The 14,758-nt window shown below is 45.0% G+C and overlaps 1 protein-coding gene across 7 annotated transcripts in view; it reads right to left on the bottom strand.

Annotated features, from left to right (window-relative positions):
* The window catches only part of Fryl (FRY like transcription coactivator), a 223,332-nt gene that overhangs the window by 6,633 nt on the left and 201,941 nt on the right, over nt 1-14,758 (bottom strand). For 6 of the 7 annotated variants that reach the window (XM_055629354.1, XM_055629355.1, XM_055629350.1 and 3 more), the window contains 6 exons: nt 13,255-13,419; nt 7,276-7,523; nt 4,878-5,085; nt 3,623-3,772; nt 2,714-2,812; nt 14-82 (listed from right to left, as the gene is read on the bottom strand). In XM_055629354.1, the coding sequence (XP_055485329.1) occupies nt 14-82; nt 2,714-2,812; nt 3,623-3,772; nt 4,878-5,085; nt 7,276-7,523; nt 13,255-13,419 (939 nt within the window). Of the gene's footprint in view, nt 1-13; nt 83-558; nt 855-2,713; nt 2,813-3,622; nt 3,773-4,877; nt 5,086-7,275; nt 7,524-13,254; nt 13,420-14,758 lie in introns of those variants that run through there. The other variant, XM_055629356.1, reaches the window with a different exon arrangement.

Genomic DNA, 14,758 nt, shown 5'->3' with positions numbered 1-14,758 from the left:
GAAGAAGACTTACTTGCGCATTGGTGTTTATCCTGTACATATCTTCGTTGGCACCGAATGTCCTCTTACAATTGTCTAGCCACTACAGAAACAAGTAAGGGTAAATGTGAGTACTTGCTTTGCAATGGACGGAACCAGGGCCATCACAAGTTTGTAGCCATAAGACCAGAAACTGACTTGAAAGGCCAGGACGGCTGTAGACACAATTTCATCCCCCCTAAAGGCCGATCATTTTATACGGAGCAAATGAACACGGGATCAGGGCAACACGATGCATACGCCGTGAGTTTATTAACAAGGATGTAATCAGTGCTCTTGGACCCGTGCTGTCCCACATCGGAAGATCCTCCGCGCTGTGGATTTTATTGGAAGTCTTCACTGTCTCTCCCTGACCTTTGTATCTAAGTGTGAGATGCGGAAGATGAAAAAGATTCACTTTCCCTTTGGTCAAGTTAATAAAGGCAACTTACAGAAAAATGAGCCAGGGCTGTTTGCTCATCCAAAGTTTAGTTTTCTGAAGACGCATGACAATTTTAATCAGTGAAACAGAAACCACGATCCATCTAAATCCTGTTTTTATTTATTTTCTTTCTTTGGGGATGGCAATAAATGATAAGCGTGCTCTCTCTGAGACATTTTGGATGTGGGCTGTCCTTACCCAGGGGTTAAGTCGATACTAATTTAAAATAAAGTAGCATTGTGGATCTGTAGAAAAAAATGGAGTCACAGGATTTCCAAAGTGAGAGCTAAGGGCTTTGGATGAAGCCCCTGAGCACTGGCAGTTCGACGCTGCAACTTCTTCTGGCTAACTGGTTTGTGTGTGTTTGTAAAATTAAGCCATCAAATTAACCACTCTGAAAAACAAAAACAAACAGAAAGCCGACCCACCATCTACATGAGTAACTCTGGAAAATATTTTAGTGACAGATACTTAAAATTCTCAATTGTAGCTTAGTGTTCTACACGTAAAGAATTAAAATTAGAAATGATAATTATTTCAAAAACAACCTCTTTGACCTTCTGTCTCTATTATCACAGCTGCCCAGACAACACTGGCCCTTGGGTTATTTTCTTGACAGCATCTTGGAAGGAAAACATGTAAGAGCTGTCTGGGGGCAGCCACTGTCAGAAGCGGAATTTATGCTTCAAGCTCTATTCACACATGTTAAAATGCGTACACACTTAACTACTTGCCTAGTCTGTCCAAATAAACTAGTAAAATGGAAAAGGCGTTGTATTATTTACTGCCTATTCTAAACATCTGAAGTATTGCATACTCCGTTTAGCATTTTAGGGAACACCAGTGTAATGATGTCTGATTTTATCCACAGTAGACTGTCCCTGGCTGCATATAAGCCTCCTAACAGCATGTGGCGATGCGGCAGGAGGCTGTGCAGCGAATCCTTCCTTCCTACCTAGTTACTCACTCTTTGTTGTTGTTGTTTGCTTAAATGAAGGTGAAAAGTTTAGCTGCAGAGAGAGGCTCTGTTTCTGGGTATGACAGAGCAGCTTATGGACAAGCAATTAATTGTCCAAGCCAATGACAAGCACTGAACTATCAGCCGGGACTTCAGTAAATCCTGGAGTGAGTCCTGAATCTGTCCCTTGCTGGAGAGGGTGGACAGACATGGTAGCTCCAGGTTCATGCCTTAAGGTTTCTGTGAGCTGTGACCTGCAGCTGGTGAGATGCTGAAGAGGAAAGGGAAGCGCCACAGTGCGAGTCACTGTCTGGGTAGCTCCCTCGTGGGGCCCTTGATGTGGGGAGACACATGTCCAGGTCCCTCCAAGCCTGTGAGGTCCTAGTTACCACCTCAGGCTGTCACACTTACTCCTTAGAGGATGGACCCACTGAATGTGAACAAAAATACTAGTTAGGACCTGATATCACTCGTGGAGCCCTTACCCTGGCATGTGTAAAGTTCTATAAAAACAGAACTGAAAGCTAATAGAGAAACTGCATAAAAATACTCACTGATAGAAAAGGAGAATGAAAACAGTGAGATATGAAGACCATGTGGGTAAGGAAGGGACAGATGGATCCCGAGGAGCCAATTCCTTTTTCTCTCTCAGAAAAATGCACTAAGAACAGTGTTCCCCTCTGAATGCAGTAACATCTTTGTTATAAATTATACTATCACAATGGGCCTGTTTTTTCAACTCAATTTTTCATAGGTATTTCTTTAAATGCGGTTATATTTAATAGTAACCAGTGAAAAAGTTTCATCTAAAAGCCTAAAGTTTGTCTGGGAGCGCATCCCCCCACCCTTGTTTTTCTGCGTTTGTCAGTTCAAAACACGCTGGGCTGACTTAGGGAGCTGGGCCAGTGTGTAAATGGCTGATGAGAACTGCGGATCCATTTCCTAGCAGCAAACGACCGTAATCTGCCCCAGGCCTATTGCCGCCTCCTCCCAGCGCCATAGTGAAGCACGAGTTTTATTGTGGCAGACCCTCTGCACCACTGCTCTGTCACTCGCACCTCCCAACACTGTGTCTTGCCCCTCTTGCCATGCTGACCTCAGCTGCAGTCCCCCAGTGTGCTCTAGGCTCAATGACAGGAAGTCTCTGAATAGAAAAGAGCTATCTTGGCGCGAGCACACACACACACACACACACACACAGACACACACTAAGGCCATTGGGAGAGCTGCTTGTCTGGGGTCGACGCTTGTAGCATCACAAAACAAATGATTTCCGGGCGTGGTTGGAGACTGACCTGCTCGGCCGCTTCCTTCTTGGTGGTGTAAGTGTCCAGGTGTTCCTGCAGCTCCAAGATGCCGAACTTGAGTGTCTCCAGCAAACCGCACGCCATCAGCTGTGGAGGCAGACACAGCCTTGAAGGGTTACGAGTACACGCCACCCTCTGCATCCGGCCAGGCCAGTGTGCACCGCCCTGAAGCCTCTAGACATGCAGTTGTCCAGCCTGTGAGTGCTCGCTGCAAGTCAGGGAGGATCAAGGGGCTCTGGATATTTTGTGACGAGAGGTGTAGCCACCTCCTACCAAATTTTGTTCAAGAACAGGAAAAGAACATACATCTTTAGATTATGACACTTCAGCTTCCTCATCCTGGATTCTATATGTATAGGGCGAGGGCAGAATCAGCCAAGTTGCATACAGCATTTCACATACTGGAATGGATTTATATATGTCTGTCCGTCCATCCGTCCGTCCATCCATCCATCCATCCATCCATCCATCCATCCATCCATCCATCCATCTCTGAGACAGATTCTTATTATGTAGTTCTGGCTGTCCTAGAGCTTGCTGTGTATATTATACTGGCCTTGAGCTCAGACATCTGCCTGCCTCTGCCTCCTCAAAGTTGAGATTAAAGGTATGTTCTACCATGCCTGGCTGGGATGACATTTGCTACATAGTTAGCTCAGGGTTAAGGTACTAACTCTCATAATTCAAAATGGAGAACTGCTTTTACAAAAGGCCAATAAACCAACATGGTCATTCCAGTGTAGCCATCTTAATTTGTTTTGTGTTTTGAAACAGGCTTTTGCTTTACAGAAGTGGATGGCTTGAACTCATCAGCCACCCTGGGCTGGCCTCAAACTCTCCCCCCGCAGCCTCCCAAGTACTGGGATTCCCACGTGTGCACCACCACGCCCAGCTTACCGTTTCAGCATCCACAAAGACGGTGGGGCATTCAGAACACGTCATCATTACTTCCAACGAGCTTTTAAATTTGGTACCAATGCGCTGCAGACCGTCCCCCAGAAAGCCCACTGCCTCATTGGTTATCTCTCCAAACTTCCTTTGAATTGTCTACAAGGAAAAGCAGGACAAAAGTTTTGTAGCTCATACACACAGAAGGCCTTCCTCCACTTTTATGTGAAGAAGTGTTACAACTTAAATTACTATAATGACGCACAGAACTCTATTAGGTCTCTATGTATTTCTTTTGGAGCTACATCAACATACAGCTGATGTGGTTGGATGCAACCGCACACACCTATGTTCCCAGCTACTTGGGAGGGTTAGGTAGGAAAACTGCTTGAGTCCAGGAGCTCTGGCCTGTAGTGAGCTATGACCATCAGCGTGAATAGCAACCTCCCAGGAGCAGGAGGCCCCCAGGTTGCCTGAGGAGAGGTGGGCCAGCGGGGTGTAGGAAATGTGTATCTGTATACATGTGTACGGTGCTGCTAAAGGACATTAAGACGGAAGGGAGGAAAAAAGCATTGGGAAACTGCTGCTTATCACTGGTAAACAAGGAATACAAATAGAAAGCCAAGAGATGTGCAGAAGATTAAGTCCAAACTCCTACCACTGAGCACTGAAGACTGCCCAGGGAGGAAACTGGAGGCTGGCGCGCATGGGCAGGAGAGATGGCGGATAGTTAATAGGAGTGGCATAGGCTCCTGCGCCTTAGGCTTTCTCCTTCCCCACACAGTGCTCAAAATGATGCTGTCATGATGCTGGATGAGACTGTTTATTGAGAAGTGTCTAGCTGAGTGCCACAGGGTAGGCACTCACATATTAGTACTATGACCTCAGGGCGGAAAGCAGCCTTAGTTGCTGGGTTCCCCCAGCGACGGGGGTGACGGACATCGTTGCACCTCCCTGTAACAGCTGAAGGAGGGCAGCTACAGCACCGTGCCTTTGCTTCTCCGGTACCCAGCACACTACAGAAAACGGCTCAGACCTTGTGCTGGAGTAGTGTAGCCGTTTCACTTCGGGTTTTCACGTCTGTACTGGCAGGCAACTGACTTACCAGGAGTACTGTGTGTGGCATTACAAATTAAGGAAGCGTCCCAGTCCTAGGAACACGTCTGTCAGAGAAAGTCAGTAGGATATTAAGCCTGAGATGGAGAGTAAGGAAGCCTAGCTTTGCCAGATTACCGGGAGTTGAGAAGCCGTGACCTCCACTGACCTGGAACAGTCTTGAGAACACGTGGAAAGTAAACACTGCGCAAGAGCCGTCTGTATCGGACAGCGTCTGATTGACATGGCAGCGCCAGGCTTCTTCCTCGTCCTCATAAGCCATTGGCTGAAAAGCTGCTATTATGGCAGACAGAAAGGGTGTTGGGGGAGGCGACGCCTGCACTTCTGGAAAAGCATCCTGTTCATCTTCCTCCTGACTGCAGACACAAAAACCACAGTAATCAGCACATTGTCTCAGAAGAAGAGACACGGTACTTTACACCTTTCAGAGGCAACTATTCTTACTCGCAGATGCAAACTGACTTAGAGCAGCAGTTCTCAAGCTGTGGGTCACCACCCCTCTGGGGGTCGCACAGCGGATATTTATATTATGATTCGTAACAGTAGCAAAATCACAATTACGAAGTAGCAACAACATTTTACCGTTGGGGGTCACCACAACACGAGGAACTGTGGGAAAGGGTCCCAGCATGAGGAAGGTCGAGAACCACCAATTTAGAGAATGCAGCCTCAACTCCCTGGGGCGGCACAAGTGAACGCACGTCCTTATTTCAGAACTCTCTACCTTCAAGCAATTGTCTTAGCTCAAGTCTGCAATCTGCTACTACTGGATTAACACCAGCTACATCTCAAAGAATAGGGATTAGGGCTGGGGCGTGGTGGCGCATACTTTTGATCCCAGAATTTGGGAAGCAGAGGCCAGTGGTTCTCCAGGAGTTGGAGGCCTGCCTGTGCCACACAGTTCCAGGACAGCTAGGGCTATGTAGAGAGATCCTGTCTCAAAACAAACAAATTGCTGAAGTAGAATCGTTACCTACTTTGGCTCATTCTACAAAATTTTATTAATTTAGTTTCATATTTTTATTGTGTGTGTGTGTGCGCGCATGTGCACAGATACACATATACTCACAGGCCCAAAGCCCATGTTACTGGCCACGGCACATACTCAGTTCAGCTATTTCAGAAGCACCAGCATGGGCCTAGCAGTAAAGCAGAGAAGGGAGTGGAGAGAGGGGTGGCTATTTCATCACAGGAATTTATTCCTACACAAGACAGTCAGAGCGTAGAACTGGGGCCTTGGGGAAAAGATGAAGCTGTGTTTCACGCTCAGCATTGGAGCCACACACTCCGTAGAGAAACCCAGAGTTCTGACACTGAAGGGTTCACATTACGAGGCGGCATCCCTACACCCAAGACTCAAGGAGCACCGAGGAAGAGGGTGGAAGGATTTTAAGAGCCAGAGGATGAGAACGCCTGTTGCTAGGCAGTATCTGCTAGACTCTACAAGGAAAATGGTCGGATGAAAGGTCAGGCCTCTGTCTGCCGAAAACCCCACGACAACACTAGCAGACATGCTATTGTAGTAGCAAAATACTCCGGCCCTTTTCTACAACCGACTAGAACACTGCATGTTGACTGCACACACAGGCCTAGCATACCGCACACTCTGTTAAAAAAGCCACTTCAGTGACTGAAAAAACTTCGTACATGCGTACCGAATTTACATATTTCTATCCCACCCTCTTCCTTCCACGGTTTGCCCTCTCCCTGACACACGGTGACCACGTAGTGCTGCTCTTATCCACACGTGTTTAGGGCTGAGCAGCCGGGATCACATATCCTGTAGGGGCTCGTCCCCGGAGAGAACGCGCCTCTCTCTGATCAGCCACTGATGGCTTGCAGTTCTTCCTCTACGGGGCAAGGCCTTGGGAAACCTTCCCTATCACACCACCGCATTTCCCGGTTGTATCGCTGTGCAGCCATACTGTTGAGAAACAGGAGACGTCGGGCAGTCATATAAATCAGACCACAGGACCACTTGGTGTGCAAACTTACTAAGAGCCACCAGAATTTCCTTTAAGAGCTTATGTGTAACAGTTACTCAGCCTAACCTACAAAGGAAGAAAAGTCTTGTTTGAGCATTCTATACATTCTGATATTACATTTTGATTGTGCAGAATACAAATATCTGAAGGACAATGGATCTAACCTCACATCTGACCTCTTTAAGATACATTTTAGATCTATCATAAAAAGTATCTTTTAGATACTTTTAGATACATTTTAGGTTTATTTTGGTAGCCCAGAAATTCATTCTGCTATTCATTTTAACACGTGGCAGTTTAGTATTTTGTCCAAACAGGCTTGTAGTGTGCTTCTAACATGGTGTCTTAGAGAAGGATTGTTTTTATTGCCTGTGGACACTAACACAAACAAACAAACAAACAAACAAACAAAGTATGCCTTGTCTTTAAAAATAAAGACAGTAAGATTATAGACTAAATACCAATAAATCAAAATGCATAGACTGGAATGGGAGAGGGGCGTGTTTGGGACGTGGTGGGAGTGAAGTGGAGACTCATTACTGTATGTGTGACTATGCTTACCTGGACAGCCCAGAGAAATCAGCTTCTTCCTCCTCACACCGCTCATCCAGCTCTTTCAAAGCCAAGGTGACGTCCTCTTCGCAGATCGACTCGGGGTAGCTTTCGGGGGCCAGAGGCTCTGGCATGTCAGTTTCTTCTAAATCAAGAATTCCTTGACATACTAGCGGGTTCGGTTGGTTTTGAATAATGTATGACCCTTCATCTTCAAAGGCTGTAACATGTTCCTCCTTTAACACTGAACTTGCATCCTGTGAAATAACCATGGTTTAGCAGACTTCAACACTGAAAGAATTTTATCATTGCATTAAAGGACTGCAAACAGCCAAGTCTCCATTTAAATTATCTAGTTTGTACAGTTTTTGAATTGTGAATATATACAACTGTCTTTTTCAATGGTCCCAGTATACCCCCTGCCCCCATTTTTGCTGGTATGAAAGAACCCAGGGCTTTACACATGAGTCAAGGAGTCTACTACTGATTCCAATCCCTACCCTAGAATTTCAAAAATTACAATGTACAGCCAACTGCCATATGGAAACACCAAACCCCTTTTACTTTGTTTTCCTTTTCCCACTTAAGTGTAGGATTTGGGCGTTGGCTGGAGTCTATGTCCTTTGGGAGAATACCTTCTCTCATGTACAGTGTGTCTCTAGCACTGCTACTGTAAAGTCTCTCTTATTTGAACTGCCCTACCATTCCTTTCATCTTACCAGAACACGGTAAATTCTGGCTAGAGGAAGGGAGATGGTTCAGGAGGAAGTCCACTGATCCTGTGGGGCTGGGCTGTCTACAAGTCAGAAATGGACACTGACCAGTCACAAAGACACTCAACCCAAAGAACCCAAAGACTCAGATCCCTGGTTATGGGTGATGTGGAGAGTCGGCTTCCGGTAATAAGTCAATAGCTCATTACAACTTTGAGACCCAGCAAAGCCTCAAAGCTAAGAGTTCTCCAAAGATTCTGAAACGTTTAAGCTGCCAACTTCTGAAATTAATTGAGTTACAAGCTCATTTCTCAAACAAGAATGGCTGCACATCCCTAACCTTCAGTGAATGACTAATAATGAAAATACATGCTATAGAGTATAATGGCAGGTAAGTCAGTCTCTTGCTATCCACTGCTAACACGCTGACACATGTTGCTGTGACTGCCATGCAGGGGAACCTTTTAGCTAAATAAATGAACTACTGTTAAAGAGAAAACATGTTGAAAATAAATGTTCAGTTGTAATGGTGTCATCACTCCTAATTGCATAAATATTAGTCTGGTCAGTTTGAGTTTTAACTAATAGTAGCATTGGTTTAAAAGCCAAGATAAACATTTCTTTTTCTTTCTTTCTTTTTTTAGTAGTAGACCTACATTACTTTATATTTGCAGTAGTTTTTAGTATTCCTTCTTTCACTTTCTCTTTCTTGGTTTTTTTGAAACAGGGTTTCTCTGTTTAGCCTTGGCTGTCCTGGACTCACTTTGTAGACCAGGCTGACCTCAGACTCACATAGATATACTTCCTTCTGCCTCCCTGAGTGTGTGTCACCACACCTGGCTTTTAACATTTCTTTTATGGTTTAAAAATGAAAATTTTCCTACTAAATGTGAAAAGCAAGCAGAAGTTAGAGACCCTGGATTAGCCTGTGCCTTAAATTCACTCTTCTGTAAAATTCATCCATGAAAAGAACTGTGAGCACATTCTGGACAGGTGCCCTGCTACAAATTAAATCACGTATCTATATTCTTATGGTGGGAGTAGGCTAATGTGCAAATGGCAGCAGCATACACTGGTATATAAAATTCAAATGTTGAACAGCATCAGCCACATGCCAATGTCTGCTAGTACCCAACCAAAGAAAGGAAAGAGCATGGGGCAGCTGAGTTCTCTGGGGCAACTGAGACCAGTCTTTGAAGGAAACAGCTGAAGGTGGGCTTAGAGAAAGGTGGCTAGGGATGGTATTCCAAGCAAAGACACCAGAAGGTATCAAAGGCTGAGAAATATGGCAGAGAAACAGGAATTATGTTAAGGAAATATGGATCCAGAGGGGTGGAGCAGAGCAGTGGGCCTTGACCTCACAGAATAGGATGTAAGCCCTTCCAGTGGATTATATCTGGAGTTTGGCTCCTTCTGGAGTTTTGATTTTGAAGTCTTAGCTACGTGAAGAAACAGCACTAGTAATCTAGAAAGATGGTCTCACACTGCTAGAAAGGTCTTTATACCTACGATTGCATTTGTATCACTTTTTCCCTCTACACCAGTTTGGGTGTACCGTGTTATGCATCCAAACCTGGCAGCATGAGACCCCACTTTTCATTAACGTGTACCTACATATGGCTATCACTTACTACTAAAGCATAATTTCCAAATGATATTTTATTGGAAATTATTATTATTCAGTATACAACTCCCCTAGATTTCACTGAGTATACCGGGTTAGTAGAATGGATTCCATTGTTGATGCCCAGATTATGATACTTGTTTTCTTCAATTCCACAGTCACACAATGACGGACACACACCTGCTTTGTTACATTTAAAGGTTCATTTTTCTGTGTGCAAGGTTGTCTGTGCCCATGACTGAAGGTTTCTTGAATGAAATCAAGTGAAGACTTGGTGTCTTGAAGAAAGCAGAGAGGAAGTTTTTCTAAAGATTACTTTTATTTTTAGATGTTTAGGTGTGTGTGTGCGTGTGTTTTGAATGTGGTTATGTGCACATGAGAGCAGGTGCACTGGTAGGCCAGAGACATTGGATCTCCTGGAGCTATAGTTACTGATGGTATGTGCTGTCAGCCATGGTTGTTGGGGACTGGACTCAGGTCCTCTGGAAGAGCAGCAAGTGCTCGTAACTGCTGAGTCATCTCTCTTGCCCTCTAGTGATTTGTTGATTTTAGTCAAAGAGAAGCTACCCTGCCATGGCATGCCTCCTGTGTTGGTTGGAATGAAAATTACCTCTGTAGGCTCATATATTTGAATATTTCACTCCCAGTTGGTGGAACTGTTTAGGAAGAATTAGGAGTTGTGGCCTTGTTGGAGGGCTTTGAGGTTGTAAAAGCCCAGGCTAGTTCTTTCTCTTTCTCTCTCTCTCTCTCTCTCTCTCTCTCTCTCTCTCTCTCTCCTTTCGCCCTTCCCCCCTCCCCCTGGAACTTTCAGGTAAGATCTAAGCTCTCAGTTACTGCCCAAGCACCATGCCTGCCTTAGCCATGTTCCCCAATGTAAGGAGAATGCACTAAACTTTAAGCAGGTTCCCAATTAAATGCCTCCTTTTATGAGTTGTCTGAGTCTCTTTACAACAATAGCACAGCAATTAAGAAACCTCCTTTACCATCCCAATATTAGCATACTTTAAGGGAAATCTTCAGGCAAAGACTTATGAGTAATTTGTTCCTTTAATTCATAAGCCATTTCACCTATGAATAATAATGTAATACTTGCAGAGATTACTTTAAAACCAACTTTGATTTTAATATCTTGGTGCTTTGCTATGTTTCTTTATTAGAGAGCAACTTTGGAATGCTGGACACTGTATTAGAGACATAGGGAAAAACACCAGCCCAGCTAACAGATGCAATGCTCTCAGTCCTTTGTAAGAGCTATTCTTTGGCTGACAGTTTTAAAGAAAGCTGTTGATAAATGGAATGATTGCGTTTTACGACAACCCTTTCATTCCCCTTTAGTGGTACAAGGTGCATACTGAGAATGAGCCTTTTGTTAAAGAAGAAAGGAAAATGGTAAACTGAAGTGCTCTTTCTTTGGTAGAAATGATGCCCCCAGGAACTTTGAGATGCTTAGGAAGGATGTCCATTAGTCCATTACATATTGCTGGATTAAGCGAGGCTCATGGCTGTAACTCTAGCACTTGGGAGGTTGAGGCAGGAGGATTGCAGTGAGTTCTAGGCCAGCCTAGGCTACACAGTGAGACTCCACCTCACGAAGCCTGAAACTCAGTCTGAACAAACAGCCAAGAAACAAAGATAACCCCCTCAACCCGTATACAAATATGTACATGAGATTATGATTACTCAGGCCTCATCTCACAGGCTACCTTTCTCGTCCACTCAAATCCACATTACTGTTAAATTTCTGGAGAATATTCAATACAATGGCCACTTTCTTACATTTCTTTAAACTTGTTTTAACTGCTTGTTATCTGTCCCTTCTGTTAGGATTATGGTCCATGTCACCAGCTGCCTGCTTTATACACCCAGAGCCTAGGAGAGTCTCTAGCACAGGATGGGGGCTCACCAGCACTGGCTGAGCTGGGAAAGAAAGAAGGCTCACACCTGTAGTTCCAGCCCTCGGTAAGCTGTGGCTTGAGGATTGCCGTGAAGTCAAGAACTACTTGGGCAGCATAGCAAGACCCTGCCTACCGAAAGAAGAATGAATGAATGCTTGCCTCTCTCTAGGGCTCCAACACGCTGCTAATTGCTTTGCTTTGGGACTGGAATATCCCTTAGCGGTCCAGGAAGTAAGGGCTTGTTCCCCATCATGGTATCATAAAAAAGTGGTGGGATTGGTGGGGGTGGGGTCTAGGTCATTGGGGGTGTGTCCTTGAAGGGAACTGTGGGACCTTGTTCTCCTCCCTCCCTTTTGCTTGTTTCATTCAAGGTCATGGTCAACAGATTAGCTTGGTATATGCTTCCACCATGATTGCTCTACAAGCCACTCTTTCTTCACTTCTCCTCTTGTTTCCCTCTTCCACCCATTTTATTCCCTGGGATACTGAACTCCCTACAGCTAAATGACCATATCATGTTAGTTTACATGCCATGTCTGCCATATGCTACCCCTCTACCTGAGAGTTCCAAAATACCCTGAAACCTGTCCTCTATCCCTGTCACCAAAAAACAGCTGATTACTCTCTGAATTTCCACAAATCCTTCAATGTATTACTAAGCTCCTATACTGAAATTTGTGTGTGTATTTATATGATTTTTTTTTTTTTTTTTTTTTTTTTGGGCAAATGGCTTTTTGATCTTCCTTTATGTAGACAGCAAATACCATCACCTCCTTTCTTTCTGGCCCCTCGCTGAAACTCTGGCACCTGGTGAAACCACAATGATTACTTGACTGAGCCATCTACATCTTCACTCTATTAGCATTTCAAAAACTGGTGGATCAGGGAGGAAAATGCCTCCATTTCAAAATATATCTGCTCACTGTTAAAGAGGATCCAGACTCGTCCAATTCTCAGCCTTCAACAAGAGACTTTTGCTTTACAAAAGTAATACACTCTAATAACCACGTCAGTCAAGGTGTAGTGGCTGCATCGATTTCATTAAAACAAAAACGCACCAGTTTCTAGTACAGAACTATAGCAATAGTTACATTTTTAAAGAAGTATCTATAATCATCTTAAAAAAAAAAAAAAAAAAAAAAAACTAAGACAACTAATACTTACTTAGTTTGGGTCATTCATTAGCTTGGAATCTGGCCTTTCTTCTCACAGGCCTTTCCAAAAACCATAATACTAGCAGTGGTTCCAAAGTCTTTTGATAAGGTTCATTGAACCGGCTGCTAACACAGCTAGCCTGAGGTCCTAACCCAGTCATAGCACCAATCACAGAAAACCCATACAAAGCAAAAGGGAAGGGGAGGGACACACAGAAGCAGTCCTTCACAGAAACACAGCACCCGGGCGATGCCTGCTGTCCCCAGAGAAGCGCTTGCACAGTAACCAAGTCACACTCTGCAATGCAAAATGCTCATTGACACACTTGACATTATTTTTAACCTGTTGGCTGTTTCCAACATGTCAATTTAAAAAAAAAAATGAATGTAAGAAAGAAACACACACACACATATAATAAAACAACCCAAATGGGTCTGACTGTTTTGTTTAAAACAACCCAACAGGTTAGAAATACTGAAAACAAATCAAACAATCAGCAGCATGTCAGCTGAAAACTCTTTGGGGGGAAAAGCGAGGGATCTGGCAGAGTGCCGCTGAGGGGAGCCTAGATTGGCCATGCAGCAGCCCCGTCTCTCCCCACCTCAGGCAGCTGGCGGCTAGCATTATCTAGACAGGCCTCCAAACTGGGTGTCTCATCTCTGATTTGCAGCACGTCTTCTGTGGTGTTGCTGCTGGCGGAATCCTGGGACTGGAGCAGGTCCTGGTGCTCGGGGAGCATGTCATCTGCCACACAGTCACTGTTGAGCTGAGGGGAGAGAGCCGTTGGTTAGGAGCAACAGGTGCAGGAAACAACATGCATCACCAAGATGTTTTACGAGCTTGGTTACAAAGAGCTTCTGGGATTTCCTGGTGAGCCCTCTCCCGCATCTAGTAGGTATCAGAATGGGTTGTGAATGGAAGCAGCTGATCACCACGGAGGACGTGCCCACAGAGGTTAAGTGTTGCCAATTGAGCAAAGGGAAAGAGCTGAGAGCTATCCAGAACTATACTAGTGCTGAGCCAAAATTTGTATTTTTTTATGTATTTGCTCCCCCCCTCCCGCCTTGGGGCAGGGGCTAGAGTCTCATGTATCCCAGGCAGGCCTCAAACTCTCTGTAGCCAGTGACCTTGGACTTTTGATCCTTCTGCCTCTACCTCCCGGGCATGTGCCACTGTGCCCAGCTTATGTGGTGACTGAGATCAAACGCAGTATTTCCTGTGAGCTAAGCAAGTACTCGACCCCCTGAGCTATAACCCCCTCCCGCCCTGCCCCATAAGTCACGTTTTGGTTACTCTGAGGATTTCTTTATTCTTGCGGTGCTGGTATTGAACCAAGGACCCTGCGCATGCCAGGCCAAGTGTTCTACTATTGAGCTCCATCTCAGCCAGGATTTCTGACGGCTGGAACTCTGGAGGGGCGGGCGTGTGTGGTGGAGTGCACCCCAGTGGGGTGTGCAAAAATCAGCTGCACAGTTTCAGTAAGACAAAACAGCAAGGAAAAACTGTCAAGTTGTTCATAACAAAGCTGATAACAAAGTGATGACAGAGCATCATTCGTGAGGCTTCAGCACAGGTACTATTTCCTCTGGCTCAGTATTCAGCAGGGGAAGATACCAAGCTTTTGATTTAGATCACACAGAGGCAAATACTAACTTCTTTCTATGCAGACAAAGCAGTCCTAAGTGATTTTCTTTACCTCAGTCCCACTGAAGCTGGTGCTGTCCTTGTTAGTGAGTAGTCAAGCTCTGCCCCATGCGTTTCCTAAGAGCTAGCCATTGTTAGGACTCACTCATGCGAGGCACTACTGTTGGGGTCTATTTTTAATAAACAGTCACACAACCTCCTGGAGTTACGAAGTGGGTAAAGCCAGCCCCTGAGTTTATTATCAGCTTGTGTAACCTTAGCCATGATCAGTGAGAGGCAGAGCCAGCTTTGTAGCATATGGCTGGCCTCCATGGGTGCTGTCTCAGTCCCTGTGGCCAGGAGCTTCGTTCTTCTAAACTAGTCCCCTGTGGCACAAATCTTCAGTGCCATGGTGAAGTGCGTGTGCTCTAGGTAGACACTGTGTCTCCAGTCCACTCATCAGCTGTGTGTTCTGGGACATG

The sequence above is a fragment of the Psammomys obesus genome, unplaced genomic scaffold (assembly GCF_907164565.1).
Source record: "Psammomys obesus unplaced genomic scaffold, mPsaObe1.curated_primary_1811, whole genome shotgun sequence".
NCBI lineage: Eukaryota > Metazoa > Chordata > Mammalia > Rodentia > Muridae > Psammomys > Psammomys obesus.
Note: the sequence above shows the minus strand (reverse complement) of the source record. Positions and strands in the feature narration are given on the sequence as shown.